Source organism: Plodia interpunctella, chromosome 7 (assembly GCF_027563975.2).
Source record: "Plodia interpunctella isolate USDA-ARS_2022_Savannah chromosome 7, ilPloInte3.2, whole genome shotgun sequence".
Lineage (NCBI taxonomy): Eukaryota > Metazoa > Arthropoda > Insecta > Lepidoptera > Pyralidae > Plodia > Plodia interpunctella.
The window spans coordinates 1,427,055-1,454,206 of NC_071300.1; the positions used below are offsets into that span (position 1 = coordinate 1,427,055).

Here is a 27,152-nt window from a genome sequence, read left to right on the forward strand (position 1 = left end):
TTAAAAAAATTGTACGAGCATTTTGAAGTGCATATTTCAATTTTGAGTTTTAAGTCGGTTTAATTTCCTTATAAAATGTGAATCAGCCTTTTTAGAAGATGTTATTTTGAAATATATATTTAACGAATCGTTCTTCTGCATGGGTAACGTGTAGTTAGTTATTGAAGTGACGAATAACGTTATATAATATAACTAAAATATGATTTGTGATTGCTAAAAAATAAATTCCATTCCATTGAAATTTTCATGATGGCAAAACAGTCGTAGAAAGAAACAATAGGAAATTAATACAGAATTGTATTTTAAGTATTGTATTTTATGATTCTCTGAGTGTTTCGACCGCTGTCATTGCGATCCGTCAATTTTCTTGAGGAACCGTTTCCAAAATCAATGACTCATAAAATTGACATTACCACAGTACCAATGATTAATGATTTTAAAGTCAGATGGTAAAATTAATTCATGTTTTTGTTAAAATTTGTAAAGTTGTAATGACAGCGCGGTCGCATCGGTCGAAACGCAATGCGATGCGATACCACTCTTTATTCTTTCTGGCAGTCTTTCTCTTCTTCCACCACTTCGTCCTTCTCCCACTTTAGTTAAAAATGGGTCTCCTCGTACATTTGTGCCAGAGGTATCTATTCCGAGTTGTCTTGGAATTGAGCCTGTCTGTGGAGGGTGAATTTCACGACCATTTGAACGCGGCGTGTAGCGTTTTATTAGTGTCACACATTTTTTTTTTAAATAAAGAATCATTTCTTTTAAATTAATCATTTATAAAATGAACATTGTACCAGTAATTTACTTACTTATAAAATAAGATTAAATCGGTTACTGTGTATGGTACAATTTAATAAACACTAATGACAGCTCGCGGCGGAGTTCGAAACGCTCGTGAAATTATCCCTTGATCTTTTTATCCATGTTGCTCAGCAACGTGGCTGGTCGTCTGCCTAAACTAACTATTTTCTTTCTGGCAATAATTAAAAAATGGTTTTCTTATTCCTATCAATCAGTAGTTTAATTTCTAGTGGCATCATTTCAATGAAAGACCGCAGTTTGTTTGGCCTGCCATCGGGCATGTCCGTTACATAATACTCTGAATCGATTCATGTAAATGTGATGTCTCGAAATAGCCCGTTGTCCTATTCATTTGCAAGTTCCGAGAACTCGATCAGGTCATTAAATATTTATTTCATTATAGACTTAACCTTTACTAAGTTTTCCTTTACCAGAAAAAAGTAATGATCAATGAAAATTAACACGAGACAGATTGGTTTAAAAACTCACGTGGCCCAAGTAGAATTCTATCATATTAAAAAGTCGATCCGTGAGTAGGATTCGAACCTGGGACCTTTCGATCACAGGAACGCTTATTCAGAGCATTTAATCAGAAAATAGATCTTCACTTTATAGAGAACCTTCTCGTAAAACACCTTCACTTTTTGACGTTGTATCCTCACATATATTATATCCTTACATATTATAAAACAAAGTCCTCTAAAGCGTCTGTTCGCGATAAACCCAAAAACTACTGCACGGATTTTCATTCGGTTTTCACCAATAGGCATTGTGGTTCCTGACTAAGGTTTAGGTGAATAATTTATTATGTTATTAACCGAGCGAAGCCGGGAAGTAGTTAGTATTACAAAAGTAACAATCTCATTTTCTCCTCCACAGATACATCGCGGGGTGTGATGCGCGCCCCCGCCCCCGGCGCGTCCCTGACCGCCGTGGAGCGCTGGTCGCAGTCGCCGGCCACCCACGCCGACTACCCTCACGCAGCTCCCACCCAACATCCTATCTACCCCTACGATGAGGACATCAACTCTAGATTCACTATATGGTAAGTGCTAGAGGACTTATTTGGGTGGTTCGCAGAGCGTTTCGAACGCTGCGGCCGCGCTGTCATTACGATCCGTCAATTTTCTTGAGCAAGGAATCATTTCCAAAATTAATCATTCATATAATAGAGATTACTACAGTACAGATTAAATATTTTAAAGTCAAACAGTAAAACTAATTCTTGTCTTTGTTAAAAGTTAAAATTGTCCGAATGAATCATTTCACGGGTTATTTGAACGACTCTATATATTCACTATGTAAATAATAACCTAAGTAAAATCAAGACAATAACATGCAGTCTTGGATTGGAAGACTTCCGAGGAATTGCTATAACAGATTCCATTGGACTGATGAAGACTTGCGCAGGATAAAGAAGAATGGATGTATTTAATATTGAAGGTGATTAAGTGGAGACCCTCTTTGGGTCACATGTAATTACGTATTTTTTTAAATATAGTACTTTTGACGTCATAGATTAAGATGTCGCCGAAAAGACAAATGTATGAAAATTTTGTTGGAAATTCTGGTATATGAAGACAAACCGTTTTATAGATATATTTGTATATATATTTGTTTATATCTCGTACACCAAGTCTTAAGTATCTATACATAAAATTAATCTGCTGTTTCCAATCTAGTTTCTATAACTTATACAAAAGAACCCCTACAATGAACCGATTTCTTTGCCTAATCTTAATCACTATAGAAAAAACCTTCATGATCAAAACACGCACTTCCTTTGTCGAAAAACCTAGCGCTTAACATACTTTCTGTTACATAACCTAAAAACAACGGCTTATCGTTAGCGGTTTGAAAGTTATTACAATTTGTAAGAATTAGTGCTGATGCTGAATTAACTAACAACCTCCGATGATCCAGTATATGTCAAGTGCTAGTGATAGGATCTTTATAAATGAAGATACCAAATAATATTTTCTAATGATATTATCGATATAACTCATCCGATTGTTTCCTGCTCGGTGCAGGGACCGGACCGCTATCCCTTTACGGGTTTTGAAGGGGTTTTTGGAATGGATTTGCTTTCGAAAGCCGTTCGGTGCTGTAACCCGTTCAATTTGCTTTGGTAAGCGCTATATCAACGACTACAAAACCCTTACTTACTACAAAACTTAAAGGGTGAAGATGACACCGATCTATTATATATAATACTCTTTCATGCAAAATCTACTGGACCGATTATTATGAAATTTGATACACGGGTATAATATAATATGGAATAACACAGGGTACTTTCATCCCGGAATTCCCACAAGAGCAAACCGCCCCGGTGGCTAATATATGAATATATTATAAGTACATTGTAACATTTTACCTGGAGGTAGGTGATACAAACCTACTGTTACCGACAGAACATCTTATACCATTGTTTTAATTAAGATTAATTTCAGTAATATTTTAATGGTACAGCAAAACGCATGAAGTGTGACAAAGAATGGTATTGAGCACAACTTAAATATATGCCAACGTCCGATTTACCATATTCAAGGCAAAATGTTACAATACCGTTCACATGCATGCAGGGTCGAACTGTGGCAGTGGCAGCACTGAAAAAAATAGATATTTTTTTAAATAAATGGCTGCAAATGAAAAAAATATATCCTTTATGTGATACTATTGGAATGTTTAAAATTCTAGAGACTTTTGGATTTCCAAAGCAAAAAGTGACCTTGAATTGCAATTTTGACAAACCCAAAATGAAGGTGGTCGAAAGTTTCCAGGTTCGAATCCTACACATGCTTCATGAGCTATATACTAATCTCACTAATTTACAGTAATTTTCTTTACGTTATAGTATAAACCCACCACTTGCTTTCGGTGAAGGAAAACATCATGAGGAAACCTGCACACGGATTGACAGTTTAATTCACTTGTGTATATGCAATTACATGCCACTAGATACTGGTCGGTAGTCCTAAAAGTCATGTCAGATGCCTTTAGGCTACTTGAATAAAATCTGACACCGGTGTTAACAATAACACATTCGATAAGAAAGAAGAAATAACACAGACTTGGATTAACATGGCTGATCCGACCGGCCCTGTACCCAAACAATATTGCGTGACACCGAAATTTAGTACAAATAAGATAAAAGTTTAAATGCCTCGTGGCCTAATAAAATAAACTAGATGATTGGATTGAGATATGTATTATATATTTAACGTTTACATATTCTGCATATAATTACTTGGATACATTTGTGGTCGTCCAAATCAAAAGGGACCTTATGGCGCCCGGCACTTGCGCCATTATTGCCGTTGTTTTGTATTCGAACAACGGCAATAAAGACCCAAGTGCCAGTCGCAATAAGGTCCCTTTTGATTTGAACGGCCACATTTGTTTAATATTGCAAACAAATAATTCTGATGAAATGCATCTGAGTCAATGTTTAGTTTATCAATTTGATGTGAATTATCATATCACTCACAAATAAATAAATATATATACATATATAATATTTTTCATAAAAATATTCCAAATTCTATTTGTGTAATATTTAGCTATAAAATTGACTCTAACAGGGTACAAAGTACATAAATTCTTCTTAAAACTGTATATAGAGTTTTATTTTATGAATCTTACACCTCTATAACTGGAGAATTGTTTTGACTTCTTTTAGTTGGACCCTCTATAAGAGATAATTTTTGTGATATCTGGAAACTTCAGTAAATAAGACATCTCTTTTAGTCTAATAGAATAAGTGGCCCCTTACAGCTGACACACCATGTGCTTCTTACAACGAGCGGAACCGTGGGATATAACTAGTTATGAATATGTGCTTTATGGCATACGCTTGTTGCTGTCTTTGTTTGGTCTAATGGTTGACTGGTAGAGAGAAAATGCCATATGGCGTTAAGACCACCTTTTGTACATAAATTGTGCAGTAGATATAATACACGCTTCTTCCAAATCACGTAATAAATTACTCAAAACGTTCCGTTTCAGGCAAGGAGACATCACAACGTTGGAGGTGGACGCGATCACGAACACAACAGACGAGACCCTCACGGAAAGCAACGCGGTCAGTGACCGTATAATGATGGCTGCCGGCCCCGATCTCAAGGAGGAGATTATCACTAGAGGTTATGGTGAGTCAACTAGCACTACATAAGTTTCACCTTTCTATACTCAAATCTTGCATGTTAAATTTCACACACCGCTTGTCCCACAGTCTTGAAATGTTCCACGTCGCTTCAGTTTCCTTTACACTGATGTCACTTCAACCCAACCTTTAAAAAAGGCTTGAAATAAGAATGACAAAGAGTGCATTGAAGAAGATAAGATACATTAAGTATGCTCAGGGCTATCAAAAGAGAAATATACACATTTTCAACGAGCGATGTACCTAATACAAGCTTAGCCCTAGCACACAACAACCTACTTCGTTGTAGATCAATACTTCAATGTATTATTTTATCAAACCCCTATGCAAACAGAAACATTGTCTTTTGTTTGTAATCAGCATCATCATTTTCAGCCATTACTTGATATAAACCTTCGTTTGTTTGCGCCACTTCCAACAGTCCGGTGCTACTAGTCTCATCCATCGCATCTATTTTGTAGTATCAACTCCATGTTAGAAGATATAAGTGGATAATTAGCGTTACGTGTACTACATTTATGATTTATGTTGATCATATTTATGTTGCACAGTTAAACATAATATAACCTCATATTTATCGCCATGGCCAACAGCTACAATATTTATGAGACGCATGAAATTTTTATAATGCTGTTTAGCATTCTTGTCCTTATACTAAAACAATTGAATTTGTTTGTATTGTCTCAATTGTTTAGAGTGATGTAAACATAGCCGTTGTGTATGATCAAAAGAGACACAACTGATTTTCACATGGATTGCTAAACCTTGAGTATTTGGAGTTGATGTTCAATGATACACTAGTTGTTTTTGTTGTTAAATGCACATATTTTTTCTTTCATATCATTATAGTATTAGCTTCATACTTAAAAATCGTTGTCTGTCAATCCTTGAAGATGGCTTCTATTGCAAATTGATTTAGTATTAATATGGCCATGAAATCGTCATCAATTATTGAATTCATTTCAAAAATTATATGTTCATTCGGTTCAATCGATCCCGACTATTCGTACTACACGTGTCATTTAGGTATAAGGAAAACCGATCGATGCAATATAACTATCACCTGTCTAAATATAAGTTTAACGTATCAACAATACACTTGTCGATGACAAGGAGAAAATCTTTAGACTGTAAATAAATATTTACAAGGAATGAATGGCAGCCCACAATACTTATATTGTGTCATAAAAGTATATACCACAGTTTGCACTACGCATTGTTGATTCAACCTTGGGCCATTCTGTCACCCGAATATATGGTTTTATAGTCTTTTGAGTAATCTATTTTTAGCTTTCTTGTATGACTCCCTAATTAACAGTCTAGAAATAGAATACCTCATTAATAAAGAAAGCGTCATCATGCGTGCTACAAAGTACGAATAACCGCTAGAATCAGTACTTAACTAGCTAAATATTCTCAAAATTTTGGGTGATTTGGTATTCAAAGAAATGTATTGAGAAACTGTTAAATATTTGCTCTCCATTACAAATTACCCTATCGCCAACAATATTTTTATGAATGGAATGTATAATTTAAACACATGAGGTCGCGAAATCCAAGCTTTTAAATCAAATGTAAAAACCAGAAGTCGTGTCGTTTATGAGTTTGATGGCATAAGACACGTAAACCTATAAAATACTCACTCAGTAGTATCAAGTTCAATAATTAATTGATGTCATTCTTATTTGCATTTCTTCATGGAGACTCAAGTTTATACATTACATATTCTACTCAAGGCGCAGTTAATGTTCATCCCCTTTTATTCCGAAACCTACAGACATTTTTCAAAATTTTAATTAGTTTCGTTCTATACTCAAATCTTGCATGTTAAATATCACATATCGCTTGTACTACATTGTTGAAATGTTGCTCCACGTCGCTTCAGTTTCCTTGTATGACCTGTATTACACCTAGGATCAGCTCCCAATTGGGATACTCCTCAACGATTTACTGCCAAAAATAGTTTTTTTGTCACGTGAATGCAACAAGATATTTCCGACGACAATAAAAAGTTACGACTAAAAACTATAAACAAGTTTGTGTTTTAAAACAAATCTTTGCATTGCATCTTTACGCATTTGTAACATCTTGTGTACTCACCAAGTTTTTGAGCGAATTTTATGATTATGATAAACACCTGATGAAGACCTATCCCCATTTGCAGAGTGCCAAACGGGCGAGGTGGTGGTGACGCCAGGATTCTCGCTCCGTTGTCGATACATCATCCACACTGTCAGCCCAAAGTACATCGCCAAGTACCATACCGCTTCTGAGACTTCGTTACATAATTGTTACAAGTATGTATACTTTTCTACATAATTTGTTTTCTGGTGACGAGCGATGTTGTCATCGAATCATTGTTCTTCTTCTAAGCTGTATTTAGCTCGCCGGAATAGCTCAGTCGCGTTCGCTACCCGGTCAGGATTCACATACATACATAAAAGGTCTATACTGGATACCATATTATCTATATCAGCCACCAAACAGCAGTGCTTGCATTGTTGCGATCCGGTTGAAGGGTGGGAGAGACAGTGTAATTATGTGGTACTGTGCCAAAAGACATTAAGCAACAAAGTACCCCACCCCTGGATTAGCAGGCGTCTTAGACCAGACCACTTCTCATCATCCGCATGTCTGTATGTCTGTTTGGTAGTATAAAAAATACTAAAAGGTCAGGAGGTGTTAACTTTGTGTATTGCTCCAAAATTTCTAGGGATACTTGGAGAGAGACAGGTAAAACCACGGAACGAACGGATGTCATACGAAGCGACTAAGGGACACAAGGATAGGCAACGATAGCGTTCCCAAATAGGGTTGACGTATTACAAGGAATGAATGGCAGCCCACAATACTTATATTGTGTCATAAAAGTGTATACCACAGTTTGCACTACGCATTGTCGATTCGGTTGTAAAGGGGGACCGGTTGTAAAATCATAGCCGAATCTTCACAGCAATAGTGTTACGTTAACCCTGGGCTTTACGGCGTCACAGATCCGAATGCGATGCGACGATGAGAGAAAGAGAGAGAGAGATGAATGAATAATGTTATAATTCCAGGAACGTTCTGTGCAAGGCGGAGGAGCTGGGCGCGCGCGCGCTGGCGCTGTGCGTCGTCAGCACGCCGCGGGCCAACTTCCCGCCCGACCTCGCTGCTCACGTCGTTTTAAGTCAGTATACTTGAATTCATTGCTAGTAGTTTGTAACTTGTGTGATGGGATGGGATGTAAAATGAGAAGTGCGATCGATTCGATGTCGACCTGATTTTTGGATGTTTATCTGTAGGTATTGTTATGAAATGTAGTGCCGTTGAATTAGTAACCCATAACACAATTTTGAACTTATTTTCGGGCCAACTTGATCTGTATAATTTTTTATACATATTTATACATACTAACGTTTGTCCGCAGTTTCACCTGCGTAATTTTCCACAGCAGCAGTTATTTTTCCGGGATTTAAGGTATCCTATGTCCTTCTCCGTACTTCAAACTATATGTTTGCAAAATTACAAGAAGATTGGTTGAGTAGATAGAACTTGAAGAAGTAACAAATAAACAAATTTACTTTCGCATTTGTAATACTAGCTTTTGCCGGCGGCTTCGTCTGCGTTAATTTCCCACAGTAACAATTAGGTGCACGCTATCTATCTACGTATCTTACATATGAAATTGGCGTTTAGTATAGGAAGAACAAAAAGTCGAATATTTTTTAATATAATATACTCGTATTTATTTAATCAAAGTAAGAACCATTATTATCTATGCACTTTTATCATCTCATAGGTTCATTGATCCCTTTACTAAAAAACCATTCGGACGGGAATCAATATAATCTTTGAAAGCGGTTTTTTCTCTTGGAAGAAGTTATCCAAATTTCGAAAAAAATGGTAACCTGTTGGAGCAAGGTCCGGGGAGTACGGTGAATGTCTTAGACATTCAAATTGAAGCTACTCTAATTTGGTAGCCGTCTGTTGTGCAGTGTGTGGTCTAGCGTTGTCGTGAAGCAGCAGTGGCGTGGAGCGATTGACCAGCCTCGGTTGTTTAGCAGCTAGCTTTTCCCTCATAGTTTGCAATTGCTGACAATAGACGACTGACGTAATCGTCTGGCCAGATTTGAGAAAACTGTAATGAACGACACCGGCACTAGTCCACCAAACGCTTATAAGTAACTTTTTTTGTGTCAATTTTCGCTTGGGGCAGGATTTGGCTGGCTGGCCAGGGTCCAGCCATTGCGATCAAGGTTTCCGATTATCGTAGAGAATCCACTTTTCATCACAGATAATGATTTGATTTAAAAACCCTTCATTATTGTGCCGGTTAAGTAATGTAACGCAGCAGTCGATACGCGTTTGCCGGTTTGCTTCACTCAATTCGTACACCTTTCAAGTGTTTTAATCTTCCCAATTTGGTTCAAGTGGATTAAAATAGTTTTATCACTAACACTGAAGCCTGAAGCTAACTCGGACGTGATTTGCGATGGATCCGTTTCCATAATAGTCTTCAATTCTTCATTATCAACTAGGGTCTTCGGCCATCCACGGGGCTTGTTCTGCAGGTCGAAATTTCCAGACCGAAAACGTTGGAATCAAAAACGTATTGTGTTTTCTTTTGTGACACGACCGACATACACATCATTAACCCTTCGAGCCGTTTCCGCAGCATTGGTGCCATGGTGGAACTCGTACTCGTAAATAACGCGATATTTTAAGTTTTCCATTTTGTAAACTGAGTGACGCAAACAGAAAAATCAGAAGAAAAAAACAAATGAATGACGGCTAACGAAACACAAATACATGTGTGAATAGCTGTATAAATTTGAATTCGAATTTCTAATCAAAGAGGAGAAATTTGTGATTAAAGTGGTCAGTACAACAAAACGCCAATTTCATATGTAAGGACCTAATATATTCAAAATTTTAAGAACATCGGTCGAGTAGATAGATGGTGAAGAGATAACAAAAAAAAACCCTGGTTGTACTCCGGGAGTGTCGGCAGAAGTGAAAACTTGAATATTAACGTTGTGCACGTAACGTTGTCACGTGTCTTGACGCGAGTAAAGAAGTTTTCACTTGAAAGTGTGTGTGCACAGGAGCGGTGCGCCGCCACCTGGAGCAGAGCGCGCGGCCGCGGCGCGTGCTGCTGGCGAGCGCGGACGCGAGCTGTGCGCTCGCCGCGCGCGCGCCGCTCTACTTCCCCGCCGCCCGCGCCCGCGTCCGCATCATACACAACCCGCACTCGCACAGCTCCGACAGCGGTGAGTCCTTGCTTTGCGCTCATTTCTCTAAGATAGCGAAACAGATCTTTTACAGGCCTAGGTCGCCGGAGTGCCGGACTGCTACACTGTAAGCCATTACTGTTTCCCTAAGCCAAAATTGTGCCAAAAGAACGTGTTGTTTCACTAAGATACTACCAATAAAACCAGTACCTCAGGGAACTGCTTCTCCCATAAACACTGTCAATTCTGCCACAAGGAAATTGGTAGAAACAAAAGAATATATAAATATAAGTACTACGTTTCTCCTGTCATTAAAATAATAAATGACTACTCCTTTATCAGCCTTTTTTTGCCACACTGTTTTGACCACCGTTCAGTGTTTGACATTATGGAATTTAACATCATTTTCAATTTAGATTAGAGTTATTTTAGTTAGTTTGCATTAATTAATGCTTTACGATTCAATTCATATACTTTTAAGGCTTTATTGAAGCTTCCTCAATTCCGCTGTGTGTAGGGTATGTTAGCGGATACTGACGAGGCTGATTTCCATAACATCATTCGCAAAAGTCAGGTCAGATGTTCCGACGGGTTAGATAGCTCCAACAAAGTTCTGCAGCTCATTAGATGATATGATGGATGCTGAGGTATTTCGGAAGCATACTGACCTCTATTTGTTATTTCATTGGCAGTAAACGTACACGGGTATCAAACCGTACGGGTAATAGGTTTACTAAATACTACTTAGGTACATCAAAACAAGCAACTTTTATTCTACGACTTGTGATTCGTATGTTTCTTCGTATAAAAAAAAATACAATCTAGTTTGCGATTCTACACATCTTAACCATATGTTATTACATCGAGAAACACGAGACGTAGAGTAGCGTTATGTAGCGGAATCGAACATAGAGTTAACGTTTTATAGAAACGATATTAAAAATAAAAAAGGAGAATTCTTGTATTTATTGCGTTTAGACAAAAGATGTTAGTCTCTATATACCTTATGCGCCTTTGGAAAGTTATGCGTTAGATACCAGTAATCCTGTGTATATTGTACTGATGTAATATATATAGTATATTGTAATAGTACAATATATATATATATATATATTGTAATCCGACTGACAAATAAACCGCTAGATAAATCTACCTGATGTGATGAACATGTCCAACACTTGTGAAACACAATTTTAGCGCTATCCGTTCGACATGTTACATATTGGTTATCAAATACATTATCAGCAAGCGGTAAAACGGTACCTACATACACAACATGCACCATTCTTACCACAGAAATGTAAAATGAAAAAGTTTTGAAACCCAAGTCTAATTTGACGTGTCTGTCAGACGTGTTCATCCCATAATAATAATATTTTTATTTACATCTCATCAATGAATCAACATTATGCGACAAATCTGGACTTTTCTACGAGCGAAAACCCTTATCTTTTGACCAATATACTAATGGTAGGCGCGCGCGTCGAAAACCTATCGATACCACGATAAAATACAGGTTATCTAGCGTTGACGCATTAGTTTTATCGATTCGTCATTCGACTTCGGTTGTGAGGTGAAATAAAAACAATACTTTATTTTCTTTTTTTAAATAGATTTGTTCTTTTTTTTTTTAATTTTGGACAACGATCGCCAGTGAAGATTCTACATTCTGTGTACTGAATTTTATAGACGATTTTTCTCATTATTCTATATTGTTCGTGTTACTAATTGTGGTGTAAAAAATTATTGAATCAGATATATTTTTGCGTACTTAGTATACTTGTGATTAATATGGATGTGCAAACTAGAAGTGTTAGTTTGGACATGGATTTGCAGGCGAGGCCTCATGGTAAGCATTAGTATAAGGATCTTTTCTTTATAATCTAAATGCTTAAATATTTATAATCGATAGATAACAATAATGAAGATCGGACGGAAACAATATTATCTAAATATTTTGAATACATTTTATTGACTTAAGTTTGAATTTATTGAACAAAATTCATGTAATGTATGAGACTCTGAGCGTTTTATTTTCTTCTTGCCGTGAGCGTCGGAGCCCAGGGTCCACTAAGCGACTAATGCAATAGACTAGTTTACACAAATTAAGCTCTTAAATCGTTCTTTAGTAATGTAATTTTTAAATTTGTATGTGTACAAAATGTCAATTTAGTAGCGAACAAAATATTAAATAAAAGCATATACTTCATGCACACTGGTTAATTTTTGCCTCTCTCTCTCTCTCTCTTTCTCTTTCGCATGTTCCCGGTTACATTCGAAGCTGTGACGGCCCAAAGCCCAAGGTACACGTATATATTAACAATTACATTTTGAAGATTTAGCTATGATTTTACAACCGACGGCCTGCCTGACCGTTGCTTATAAAAAAAAAAACACTTTATTGCCAAACTTAGTATTTTAATAGTGTAACATATTAATATTTATTTTACATCTCACATATTCGGTAAGTAGGTCCTTATTACCCCCAAATGGGGCTTGTAGCTGACCAATTAGCGCTCTAGGGTAATGTCACTAGAAAACCCCTAGGGCGGTAAGTAATTTAAAAAATCACTTCACTCTTTCAAAAAGTTCGCGTACATTCTAACCATCATACTGGCAGTAGACATCATGCATTCAGCCCAATGACCAAAGAGTTGGCTTCGCTATTCAGCCTTGTCTTCGTATAAATAGTTATCAATTTTAAATAGGTATCGAACGGCAAATCATCAAAGCTCAATTTCGTTCGTGAAAAAAAAAATTAAAAAAATATTTACTTGGTTCTTTTTAATGAAAAAAGGCGGGAATAGAAAACTTTTACTTTGTTTGTTTGTGTTTTTTTTTTATAATTACGTTTTTTTCTACATACCTCACAATCGAGATGTAAAGCAAAGTAGTTAGCTCGGGTGTAAGCATCAATTGCACCCTCGAAATATCTCGGGCTGCGATTGACGCCTTACAGCCCTTGGCTACTAATCTACTATTAGTTTTAGAGACACATAACAAGGTGTCAAAGGAATTTCTCAGCTTCAGTTATCACCAACAAATAATTTGATATCGAGTGTGTTATTGCTAACACTGGTGTCAGATTTTATTCAAGTCGCCTAACGGCATCTGACATGACTTTTACGACTACTTACCGCCATCTAGTGGCAGGTAGTCGCATACACACTAGGGAACTAAACTGTCCACCAATGTGCAGGTTTCCTCACGTAGTTTTCCTTCACCGGAAGCAAGTGGTGGTCCATGAAAATAACTATGAGTTTGTAAACCAATCTGACTCATATGAGTTAGATTGATATACAAATCCATTCGCACGAGTAGGATACGAACCTGAGACCTTTCAATCCATAGACGGACGTCTTAATCACCGCCGTTTCAAAGTAAAAAAAACTAATAGCTCACAACAATCGGCGGGAATGACTTTGACAAATGAAAAAATATTTAAAATTAGAACGAACAGTTTTAACTATTAGAGCAGTTTCCATAGACCACTATGGAAACTGCTCTAAATGAGTCAGATTGGTATACAAACTCATATGGCACAAGTAGGATACGAACCTGAGACCTTTCGATTCACAGGCGGGCGTCTTAACCATTACACCACCACCGCTTATAGAAATAAAGCGGAGATAGCGCTGAATTTCAGACACCCCTGCCCCTGAGATTTTGTAGGAGGGCAATAAAAATGTTATTAAACTGTTATATTTTGAGTTGAGTTGTCATCTGGTTGGAAATACTGAGAATATAATGTACAGTCAATAGCACATCAACCTACCCAAATTCATTGCAAACTCGCCGCTATTACCGCGCCGTATAGGTTCATGCAGAGTAACTTGATGTGCTGTTAATGTACATTTATTTGTTGTTTTTTTTTTTTCAGTAGCTATAACATCCCACTGCTGGGCAAAAGACTTTGTTGTTATGAAATATTAAATATGTATTTCTCTGAGTCATTTCATGAGCAGTAAACGAGCAACGCAACCCGCATCATTGCGACAATATAGATAAAAAACTACTTTTAACGACTGATCACACACTGATCTATACATATAATAATAAAATTTAAGTGGGCTATGTCTATTTACATAGAAGATATTTTAAAAAAATATTATGACGCGAACCATTTTTTTTAAATAATTTTTGTCTTTCTGTATATTTTTTCGCGCATCTGTGTGATGTGATGTGTCTTTTAGTTGTATAGCGGATCTAGCGGTCTAACTTAAAATTTGGTATAGTTTTCATCGCGATACGTCGCTCAGAACCCGAGATATTAACAATAATCAGTTATGAGCGGACGCACGAAGTAAACGCAGGCGAAGCCGCGAGCAAAAGCTAGTCAATAATAAAGTGGCAATGTCTTAGAGTCACGTCTCACACATTGCTCGGTCGCATTCCGTCGACAGACAAAGAACAACGCAGAAATTGTATGGTGTTTTGATATACGTTAACACACGTCGTCGTCGTATGGAAAACAACGGAGCACAACTGAGACGCAACGTGCTGCGTCGACGCAAGCTTGTGCAAGCTTGTGGCAAATATGACATTATTGTAAAAAACTTGTCTCTTTTCTACCTCGCATGGCTTATCTCGGCGCGTATCTTCAAAATAGTAGGATATTTATTATAATTTTTAATTAAATACATATATAAGTACCTAGGTATAGACCTGAACCACTTTTAGGTACATACATTACTGTTCTACTAATTCTAGCTTTCGCCCGCGGCTTCACCTTCGTGAATTTCTTACGTGAACAGTATTTTTCCCAATTGACCGCATCCTCCGCACCATCCGCAGATACCGCATCCTCGTAGGTATATTAAAATCTCAAGAACTGGTATTGTGCAATGATGAATGGAGTTGGTTGAGGAGTTAGACAAACAAGCAAACATAATTTTGCGTTTATTATATTAGTTGAATAGCTTATCCCCTTCTACATACGTTAATATCTACTTATTAATTAATCTATTAAATCGGAAGGTGGTCCAGTGGTTAAAACTGACAGTCTTGTCCTCATGTGATCGAAGGGTCACAGGTTCGAATCTTACTCATACCACATCAGTTTGTATACCAATCTGACTCATATATAGTAGTTTTCATAGACCACCACTTGCTTCCAGTGAAGGAAAACATCGTGAGAAAACTTATTGCACACTAATTGACAGTTAACTAGAAATTGAAAGTTCACTAGTGTGTATGCTAAAAGCAAAGCCGAGGATAGAGAGGTGTGGCGTATACTCCACCGACAAGAGTACAGCTCTTAAATAAGAAATGTGTATGTGGTAGGTAGTCATAATGTCTGATGCCTTTAGAAGACTTGAATAAGATCTGACACCAGTGTTAGCAATTAACATATTCGAAAAGAAAGAAGTCTATTTATTATACAATACCTCCCACGCAAAATGCACACCCACCGACACATAATCGATCTCCGAAGACCTTGTACATACAACAAACTTTATTTTTCTGCAAAAAATTGTTAATAAGAAATAATATAACAGAATTCATCCATCACTATCGTGACAATACCGGTCTCAGTGCCTGGTCCAACGCGCAGAGAACCACTGCGCTCGCGATAATATTTATAAGATCAAACAATTTTTAGGATTAAATGATATGACATAGTTTGTGTTATTGTATTTAATAAATAGGACGACTGGTTCAATATATTGGTTTTGAAAAACATCTAGAAAGTGTTAGATTTCAATAGACAATGGACTGAAGAATTTAAGATTGAGAATAACTGGTGTGACTTAAGTGGTAACTGAAGATTATTTTAGTATATAAATGTAAAGTGTTAAATTTTAAAAAGAAAATATTTTTGTTGGGTATATGGGTTTAAGCTTAAAATCAAGATAATAAATCCCATTATCACGTGTTGAAAATAAAATTGTAAAACGATGCTTTATTTTGATTGATTATGTGACCGTGACCGAGTGAGCGAAATCTGTAAGAAAATGATGGAAAAGAAACATAGAAATTTAAAATATACTAGGATTACAACAAAGTAAATTATATGTAAAGTGGTCTATGCTATTGAGGTATATAAGATGTGAAAAATTATTCAAGAAAAAGAATACAAAATCAACAAGGATTTCAATGACCATGGCTGCGTTTAAGCACGCGATGCGATGATTTCACAAACACAAATGACGATAATTAAACTAACGACTGTTCTCTAAACGTTAAGAAAACTTCGTTATATACAGCCAAAATACCTGAATATTTGCAGTAAGAAATATCAGTGAAAATTACACAGAACTGCGCGTTTCCCGCCGTTTTCGTCGCAACTGTCAAAGTGTGTCACACAGCGTCTTTTGTCTATGGTTTCAGTTCAGAAACTGTCAAGTGTTGTGAAATGTTGAACGAGGGTTTTGAGTACGACAGTAAGTTCGAATATATTGTTGTCTAAATGCTAAGGTGATAATGTTGTTTAGATCAGATAGAGTTCGTCTTATATTGATGCCGTTGTTGTCAGTGCTTTGTTGTCTGTTGTAATGTCGTCTTGCATGTCCATTGACATTATTTAAATAAGATAACACCGTTAATTTAGAGGAGTTTTGATGCCACTTCAAGAGTTGCGTAAATTACGGACACTACAATATAAAATTAGCAATATATACTATTTAATTATGCTTTTGTTGTAATTTCTTTGAAAATTCACTTGCTTTATTGAAATTCACAGGGGAAATTTATATTTCTCTGTTTTTTTTTTTTTTTAATATTCGTGTGTTCTTGGTTGCATTCGGGGCTGTAATGCCGAATAATGTAATGCGAATCTAAAATTATAAATCAAAATCAAACAATTTATTCACAAATTAGACCTTTACAGGCACTTTTTCATATTCTAAATGAAATAATATCTTCACGCCTTATCAAAGCTACAGATTATTAACATTTCGAAACGATAACTGCTGTGAAGAAATGCCAAAAGAAACTCATTCAAGCAGTGTTGGATCTATCATGCAAGAATTTCAACAATTTTTTGCCATTTTTATAATAAGCAATTTATGCATATTTTTTCTCTATATACGAAGTAATAAATAAATCTAACGACTAGGTACATTCGGCTGTGATTTTACAACCGATTGCCTGCCCGCCGTCAACCCTATTTGAGAACACTTTTGTTGCCTATCAGAGTCGCCTCATATGAAATCCATTAAATTTGTCCTGTAAGAACGATTTTATTATATAGAGTGGTCCTATTCTAAGGCGGGAACCGCACGCCTCAGTATTAGTACCCGCAACAATGTTGCAAATGATATTCATGATATCTCAAGGGGTGTGGCAATAGCTCCAACGTCATTCACTACTGCAATGCAGATTTTTTTAAACCTTCCTAAATTTTTCATAACTTGACGCTTAGTTAAATATATAATTATTACGATAACAGGCTTTACTTGTGTCATAAAAATGTGCCGTCGTGTGATAATTTGTTTCAAACAAACAAGAGATTTAAATTTAATTTTTTATCATTGAGGTTGACAGCTTAGAATTTTATTATGATTTAACTCTATAAATGTCTGTTTTCTACATTTTGAGATCTTGCAGCAACGGGTTAAACTAATTTCGCGATTTGATTTCGACATTTCGGTAGAACCAAAAATTTAATTTAATTTATATAAAATTGAACGCTAGACAAAAAAATATATTTATTGATGCTAATAACTTGTAGCATATTCAGTATTTCTAAAAATTAAGAAATGTTTATAAAAGTTGGTCATAATTATTTTTTCTTTTAATTTCGATCGTTTGACAGAAAATCCCAATTGGAAAATGGGAAAACCCAAATGGGATTTTTTTTGCAAATGCAGAGACTGTGTTAAAACTTTATAAAAAATTGATGAAATTAACTTCGATTCCGTGAGAATCTAGCCTGCGGCCTTATCGTTAATTGTTTTTATTCATACACACAATACAAACAATTTTACAATATATGTACATCTTTCAGATTTATTTCTCCAAGTTGGAACAGGTTTCGTAAGGCACAAAACGGAGAAGGATGACGTTCAATACAATCATAATCTCTTTCAAATAAGATTTTAGAATAATGATATTGATATAACCATGTTTTTGTCCACAGCGGAAGACGACAGCGCATCACTATGCGACGAAGACGCGGCGGTCGAAGCAGCGGCAGCGTTCGCCCGCGCTGTCGCGCCCGACACGCAGCGGTTGTTGGCGCCTGCGTCCAGACCAACACCATACATCGACAGGCGGCTTTTGGATAACCATGAGCAGTTAGTATTTAATTTGTTAAGAATCTTTCGCCCGCAACGTTCATCCGCTGCGTTCTAACAAGTCATCCAGACACGCATTATAATAGCATCGGTTATTATAATAGCATATGTGTATAGACCACCGCTATACACAGCAATGTCGCAACGCTTTGACGACTTCTATGGCGCAGTGGTAAAGGGCTTGCCTCTGAACCGAGAGGTCCCGGATTCGATCCCCGGTCGGGTTATGATGGAAAATGATATTTTTCTGATTGGCCCGGGTCTTGGATGTTTATCTATATATGTATTCGTTATAAAATATAGTATCGTTGAGTTAGTACACAGGTCTCAAACTTACTTCGGGCCGTTTGTCGATGTACATACATATAATATGTATATACATCGACAAACGGCTGTTGGATGACCATGAGCAGTAAGTACAGAATAGAATAGCGTTTATTGCCAAAATAAAAAAGACCACTACACAAAAGAGAATAGAAAACAGATGGACAAACTGTGGGACAAACAAAAAAGATAAAGTACTTAGCCTTATACATTACAGGTGCCTTCGATTTTGGACGTATTTCACGATTTTATTTTTTATCGGAATCGATTTTGATTTGCAGATTATATAGATATTAGATATAATCTAATAAAATGTCAACAGCACCCGTCCCCGTCATATCGTTTATAAATCTTTTTGTTGCATATTTTTTACATAATCAGTTAAATTTTATGTAAAATGTTTGTTATTAAATTGAGGTTAAAAATCTATTAGCAAACATATCCTAACCTGCAAATATTTTCATTCGCAAGAATCTAAAAAGCAAACAGTCTATAGACAAAGTAAATACTGGCCGGAACGGAAAATTAAAAAGAAATAAGCTTGACGAGTTCTTTATTTGTTTTTTAAAATTAATAATGAAATACCTAAGTATATTTTTTACTGCTTTTGTGTTGTTCAGATTGCCTTAAAAGAACTAAATGTTTGCAACTGTTCTTATGTATCAAAAGTCATAACCAATATAAAATTTATGATTAGTAATGGAGAAAATAGTATTGTACTTACTTTTCGTGCCCGTAATGAAACTTCTAAACGGATATTTTTAACAGTTTTCACCCCACATGAGGCCAAATATTCCTATCCAAAGTCGAGTGCAAGTATTTTTCTGATATTAAATTTCTTATTGCGTCAATCTAAATAGCTTAACGGAAACATTACGTCTAGTAATGGCCGCACTAACGTTAATTGTGTATTACTGTTAGCCCGACCAACTTCCGCATTGGTAAGTGGAATTAGAATGTTTAGATAACAGAGCCATCAAATGTAATCTATAATCAATGAATTTGGCAAACAGCTGGTTCAGTCAAACAGGAAAGTTACCGAGTCTATTCGATGTGGGAAGAAAATGTTTATTAATGTGAATTTGCAACAATTGTTATTCGATAATGGGTCTGTCTATCATATTTTGATTGTCTTTATCACAATTAAGTACCCTATGTGAGAAATCTAACTAGCAACATTTCTGGATAAAAGATACTAGCCGCCCGTCCCGACTTCGCTCGGGTAAAACATAATAAATTATACACCTAAACCTTACTCAGGAATCACGCTGTCTATTGGTGAAAACCGCATGAAAATCCGTGCAGTGGTTTTTGAGTTTGACGCGGCATAAGACTTTGTTTTATAATATTTAAGGATATATAAACATAAAGCATTTCATATTTTTACATTTTCTTCGTATATTTTATATGAATTCACGAATTTTATATCTTTTTAATGCGTTTTTTCCTGCTTCCCTTTGACAAATTCACCGAAATTCAAGATTATATTGTACTTGGAAACGGGATTATGTTTTTGGCAATTCGCAATCAATTTTCCTCGCGGCACAAATACCGAAAGAAGTATCATCTTGGTCACCGAAATACCGTGTTTTATCATCTAATTTTATAAATATTCACCGAATTATCTGGCCTTGGGACGAACTAGGCCGAATGAGCTATATTGGATCAAAAGAAAATGTTTGATTAGCTATTAGTGGATGACTAATAGATGTTACTTCTGTTATTGTGGTAATCGATCTTATTTCATCTGGAACACCTGAAGAAGAGTCATAATTGTCCAGCTAAACTATAGGAAATATAGCTTTTCATTCCGATGACCGGGGCTTCGCACCCGTGGGAATTTTGAGATAAAATATAGCCTATAGCAATCATGGACAATGTACCTTTCTAATGGTGAAAGAATTTTTGAAATCGGTTCGGTAGTTTCGCAGATTACCCGCCTCAAACATACAAACTCACAAACGCTTACCTCTTTATAATAATAGTATAGATTGGTATCGCTACGCTTTGTTTGTTCAATTAAATTTCTCTTTATAATTTTGACTCCTCACCTCCTAATTGTTCGGCCACGCGAACGTAGTCGCGGGCATCAGCTATTACTAGCTGATGCCCGCGACTACGTTCGCGATTTAAATCAAAAAATATGATTTAAATTAAAAAGCCTCTCACGCCACGTTCAGCAGTAGGGAAAATAATTTATATATTTTATAGCTCTTAAAATGATTGTCCATTAACCGTTCTGAAAGTTTGAGAGAGATTTGTCACGTTTTTAGAATTTTATTTTTGATTCAGTACTATAAATAGTGTTATGAATGAAAGAAATTGTCTTCATATTTTCTTATGCGACTGACTAGTCGTTTGGTTTGAATCAACATGAGATTTTATTTATCCATCAATATACCTCAAGGTCTTCCAGGCGTTTATATGCTGCGGTCACCGCTTTCCATCAGGTAGGCAGCATCCGCCAACTATTTCTCTCTCATGCCTATACAAGGCTTGCAACAAGAGAATGCATAAGATGAATAACTCACGATTCTCGACTGCATTATTTCGGTTCGATCTCTCACCAAGAAAGATTAAATATAAAACTTGAAACAAATATGTTTTCTTTAAAGTGGGCAGTGGATTTATGCCGTATATTAATACTCTCGGATGCTATATTTAACGAGATCCTGTTTATAAAACGTGACGTGTTAAACGAAGACACTCCACGTTTTTCTTGTGTTTTTCGGTGAATAATTGCAAATTTTCAGAAATTCCAGATAGAGGTATGTCACGAAAACTTTACTGAGTTCACAGAAATCTAAAAAAATATTATAGATGACAACTTCTTCTGTCCGCGGCTTAGCCCGCGTAAATTTCCCACGGGAACAGTTATTTTTCCGGGACGAATGTCCCTCGCCATACTTTAAAGTAAATGTATGCAAAATTTTAAGAAGATTGGTTGAATAAGAGACTTGACGAGATAAACAGCAAATAATATGAGCAAATAAACATATAAACTTACGAATTTAACATTAGTTAGAACGACATTCGAAAATGCCTTCGTGTGGCAATGTGTTATCTCCTTAACTAAAATACATTAGCAATTTTATTAGATTATCTACTTAGTTAGATAGCACATAGCAAAAATCTCGTCTATTTTATGCACAATCAGAATGTCTCAAGTCACGTGTCTCTCTCTATCAGCCTTGCGTGTTCCCAGTGTCACCTCGAAGACTAGACGTCAAGTATTATGAAAATTCAGCTGCGACTTTACGATTTGTTGCCTCCTGCCTGACGTCAACCCGTTGCCTATCAGCTGTCAACGATTTTTGTTCCTTAATTGCCTCCTACGACTTCCACAGGTTATAAACTGTCGCTATTCTATGACGAAACCATTGGTATCTCAGATGATTTTGTTGACTATAGCAGAAGTTTGCAATCAGTGGCTTCAGTCAGTTATTTATCAAGGTTTCCTCAGCTTGTTGTTTTTGGACAAATATATATTGTTTGCCTGTGCCAGTTTTACACCGGACTCTGACCGGATTATCGTCATAATAATACGTAATATGCGTTTTGAAATTACGATCATTTTAAATACTGATATCAATAGATTTTGAAACCATACGAATAGCAAAACAACGCTGGATTATTATTCCGTAATATAAATTTTATGACAAAAATAATTAACCCAGAATACAATTATTATTCTTCTTGTCCAATTAACGAAGAATACAATTATAAGTGCTTCTTTTTGTCGATTTAACTAATTGGACTATTGAGAATCTATAGGCAGTTTCGACCAATATAATAGATTTCGCAGTAAAACGAAGCCAACATATTATTGTCGTTGTTGATTGGTTGTCTGCGAACTGCGTAAAGAATGATGAAAAGTGAACTATAAACTCACACTGATGCCTCAGTATCTCACCGACTTCAATGTGATCAAACATCGCTATCTCGCTTCCTGCCGCATGCTGCTTATCAATGTTTATGCTAAATCTGTCCCGTGATTCAAATATTTATCTATTAATCATATTTATCTATTAGCTGATTAAAAAAAAATGTTTGCCACGATCCATCGCTATTGTCTAAACGAATTAAATAAGTCCAAACTCGGATTGTCATTTTTACAAAGTTTGCATGGCTCTGCATCGTTACATTAGCAGCGTTGTCTAATAATAGTGTCAATTGTTACTGTTACAGGAGTATGTTGGTACCAATACTCCTAATTATTAAATAATATAATTTTGGCATTTCATAGCGATAAAATTTGACATGAAAGTGCCTGTGAAGGTCTTCTGAATAAATTATTTTAAACTGGCAAATTTCAAAATGGCAGGTGAAGAAGAAGCGGCGCTAAACAAACTTCACCGCAGCCGATTCTCCAAGAACGTTAATGTGGCTCAAAATGTTAATGGCGCTAATTAACAAATGTGGCTCTTTTTAATTTAATCGGCCTATTCTGTGAAGGGTTAACCATCGTACATCATATATCTGGTATAGTTGCGGCACTATGGACCTCTATAGTAAAGAAACTCTCATAAATAAGTAATAAAAGAATAATAAACATTTCGCACGCGATTGAAAACATTTCCTTTGAAACGTAAACAATTAAATCTCACAGCGACATAGGAGAAAGCATGTTCCGTTCCATTTACACTTTTATAGCAAATTTTAATTAAACCTCCAGTGGCGAGTTTCCGTTATCACTTTGACTTCCACACGGTGCCCTGTTTCTGTGGCCCAGTTCTGTTTATTGGATGAGTTAGAGATGAAAATAGGGGTTGGTCTTTGTGATGTCGTTGAGCGGGACACAGGGAAATTTCTGTCAATTTCGTCGTAAACTTAAAATTGAATTGCAAATATGTACGTTAAACAAAAATTAATTTTAGATTCTTCTTTGTTTTCTTTAGAATCTCGAGATGGAAAACTATTAATCATAAAGTATCTGTATGTGTAAATAGTAGCTTCACTGTTGTGCCAAATTTCCAAAATTAAGAGAACAGTAGGTTTAAGAGAAAGAAAACAAACAAACCTTCAATTGCCTACAGTTTAGACTAGACAAGAAGACTGTTGAGATACGTATAATTACCAACCAACGATACAATACAATATTCTTTATTGCACCCAACGGAAAGTATAGAAAGTACATAACAAATACAAAAAAATTAAGGCACAAACGCGGACTTATCGCTAAAGCGATTCTTCCAGTCAACCTTAGAATGGAATCAAATATGGAGACGCGTTCCACAAAATATAAAGCAGCTATTGCGTATGTTACCATCATATTTGTATCAATTTCTTAGCGAAAATTAAAAAGAAATATATTTTAACGCTTACGTTTTGCTCGATTACATAGCATATTGAACAACTTCACTTAGAAAAATTGTGATTTCTCTTTCAAATCTTAATTTCTTTGCGCCACATGTTACCCGCTAAATATCATCCCCTAAGCCCCGACCAGAAGAACTGTGTCGAGTGTCACTTACATGTAGACAATACGAGGCATGAAGCATGACGCGGAACATGACGTGAGTGTCATGTTCTGTTTGTTTGTCCAGGGTTGACATGGCATCCTGGTCGGAAACTACCCGCGTTGGTGTGACACTTAACATTCATAATGCTATATGCGCAAAGTTATACTTCTGGATTCCTTTTTGACGACCTCAATGACGTAGAGGTCACGCCATTTAGAAGTCCTCAGGTCAATAGTTGCACCTGTTTTCACATCTGCGGTTCTGTGTGTATAATTTGTTCGTTATGTTCGTTTCCATCCATCGCACCCGCGATACAAATTTAATATGGGCCGTTGAGTATTGTCAAATTACTATTATTTTATATCTCTTGTAACATTTCTATCCTATATTTAACAATATAGTAAAGAAAATACATTTAATGTTTGAATTAGACTATGTGCCTTCAGTATATGGGCCATAATATCGAGTTAGATTACATAATATACATATTAACATGCTCGTCGATCAACTCCTGAAAGCTCTTATAGCACTACTTCAATGTCACTCACTATATGTCATGATGACGTCACGCGGACGTCACTATCGGCCGACCAGTCGCCCGACCTATCGACCGACTGCCCACGCGGCCGCCCAACTGGGCGGGGAGAGCTTAGAGAAAGCTCTAACACAGCCTTAAGTATTGACTCTCCGATACTCTCAATACAATACAATCTCGTTTGGTATTGGAAACAAGGAAATCTTAAGTTTATTATGTTTGATTTTAAAACATCTATGAATTTAGATCTGAAATAAATTGTGCGACACTCAGTAACAGTATACCGTATATGATGGAATTTAAGTATCATTGATAAATTAATGCTTTTTTTAAATATTCTCTTTTTAACAAGATTTTTTTCAGATTTTTAAACTTTTTTTAAATATTCTCTTTTTAACAAGATTTCCTTAACTTGTGTATTAGTTAAAATTGGTTTTCTCTAATCTGCTAGTAGAATACCTACCTGTAGCAGTTTTGTATTGATATCAAACCAAAATTATATATGCCAAAGTGTGTCCGTCAGTCACATGGACATACCTCTTCTGGGCAGCATTCGCGACTAGGCCGTGGTTGAGCAGATTTTAACGAAAGTAATAGAAACGATCCAGGGTCAAACACAGCTGTGAACAACAGCAAGTTTTCAATATACATTTTCCCAAAAATGCACAATATATTAACACCCCTACTATAGGGTAATCTCCCTATTGGAGGGCGCCGCGTCACGTCACGCCTTGCTCGGCGTCGAGTCGTAGCCTCCTCTGCCCTCATCCAGTAACTCGCCGAACACTGCGCAAGGCACACGTCCCGCATATCGACCGCGAACAAACAATTTTAAACGACACTATTCAAATACTGTGAACGTTTTGTGTATTTTTCCTTCAAATTTTAACTAAAACAGTGAACTTTAATGTGGTTTTTATCAGTGTTTTAATGGGTAATTGAACGGTGGAAACTACAGTTTTCGGTAATTACTATTTATATTTGAACGGAAATAGTTAAATAGTGAATGAAACTGTTAAATTTATGTTGTAGGTACATAAATAATGGAAAATGTTGATATAAAATGAAAGGTTTTTATGGTATGCTTCCGACATCGGCTACTGGATGGAACATTCCTTACGTTTTATTGGAAGTTCGTTTCATGGGTTTTTTAGAAAAACTCCTTTCTCGAGATTATTTCTATTTGTATTACCTTATGAAAATATTTTTCCAGAAATATTTAAAGTATTGAATACACAAAAAATATTACAAATAATTAAAATTTATATTTACAATAAAAACTGAAATTAAACAAATAAAAAGATTTTTTTTTTCTTGAATAAAATTTTTCTTTTAGTAATTTTTTTAATAACATTGTGGGTCACAAATATAGTCTAGAAAAATTTATTTACAAATAGGTACTTATATAAAAATAATGATGTAACCTTAGACTATCCTAAAAGTATCATAATTCCAATACCATTAAGAAAAGTCTGCCAACAAATAGCCCAAACTTCAACATGGTATCATAAAATACTATATATTTACTATCCATACCAGTTTGTCACCCATACTCGATTCTTATGTAAATAACAGTTGACCATACGCCGGCCTCATGTTATGGTTACACGATCATTACCCGCAGCTGTTGCCAAAACATCTACGTTACTAAAATTGACTTTTCCGGTAACCGCGTAACTGTTAAGCGCAAGTCAACTAAGTGTACCCTTTATTTTTTTTTAATTTTATTTATTTATTAACATTTCTTACATCTAACATTACAGGTTATTACCTAATGCGTTAGAATGAGCCTATTGTAATCTGTAGCAAATCACATATAGTCCAATTCTTCTGAAATCATTCAAAGATTATTCATTATTGTTGCTTTTACCCTGTTATCTGTAGCTACATGTTATTGTCTGTGTAATTAACACTGTAAGTATTCTTATAGTAACGCGATTTCAGTCATGTCACCTAAAGAGATCTAAGGCAGGCTACTCACACACCTGCCGCAGGGGCAATCATGGGTCTAAAGAAGGAAATGCACGTATTTAATAGAAAAGGAAGGTCGTCCTACATCTCTTTCTTTTAAATACCTGCATCCCTTTCTGTAGTCCCTTAAATCGGTGCGTGTGTAGCCGGTCTAACACTTTACGACTACCGTCATCTAGAGGTTTCCTCACGATGTTTTCTTTCAAACAATGATTCTTTCAACAAACTGGCGATCTATGAAAAGTGCTGTACCCGAGGCATATTTTACAGGTAGCTACATAATAGGAGAATGCATTAATTAAAACTTATCTAACATACCCATGGGTTAGGTAGAAATGAAGGATCCTAAGCTAAAATTGATATAAACAATTATTGAAATATGTTTCCTTAGGATGCACTTCAGTTAGAAAACAATCTTTTTTTTATACTAATGAGGAAGCATAC

The 27,152-nt window shown here is 36.0% G+C and overlaps 1 protein-coding gene across 3 annotated transcripts in view; it reads left to right on the forward strand.

Annotated features, from left to right (window-relative positions):
* Gdap2 overlaps positions 1-27,152 on the forward strand; it is a 71,939-nt gene that overhangs the window by 26,065 nt on the left and 18,722 nt on the right. For all 3 annotated transcript variants that reach the window (XM_053747887.2, XM_053747886.1, XM_053747885.1), the window contains exons 2-7: positions 1,681-1,846; positions 4,810-4,952; positions 7,131-7,263; positions 8,026-8,135; positions 10,054-10,218; positions 18,260-18,416. In XM_053747887.2, the coding sequence (XP_053603862.1) occupies positions 1,698-1,846; positions 4,810-4,952; positions 7,131-7,263; positions 8,026-8,135; positions 10,054-10,218; positions 18,260-18,416 (857 nt within the window). In that variant the 5' untranslated portion in view covers positions 1,681-1,697. The remainder of the gene's footprint in view (positions 1-1,680; positions 1,847-4,809; positions 4,953-7,130; positions 7,264-8,025; positions 8,136-10,053; positions 10,219-18,259; positions 18,417-27,152) is intronic.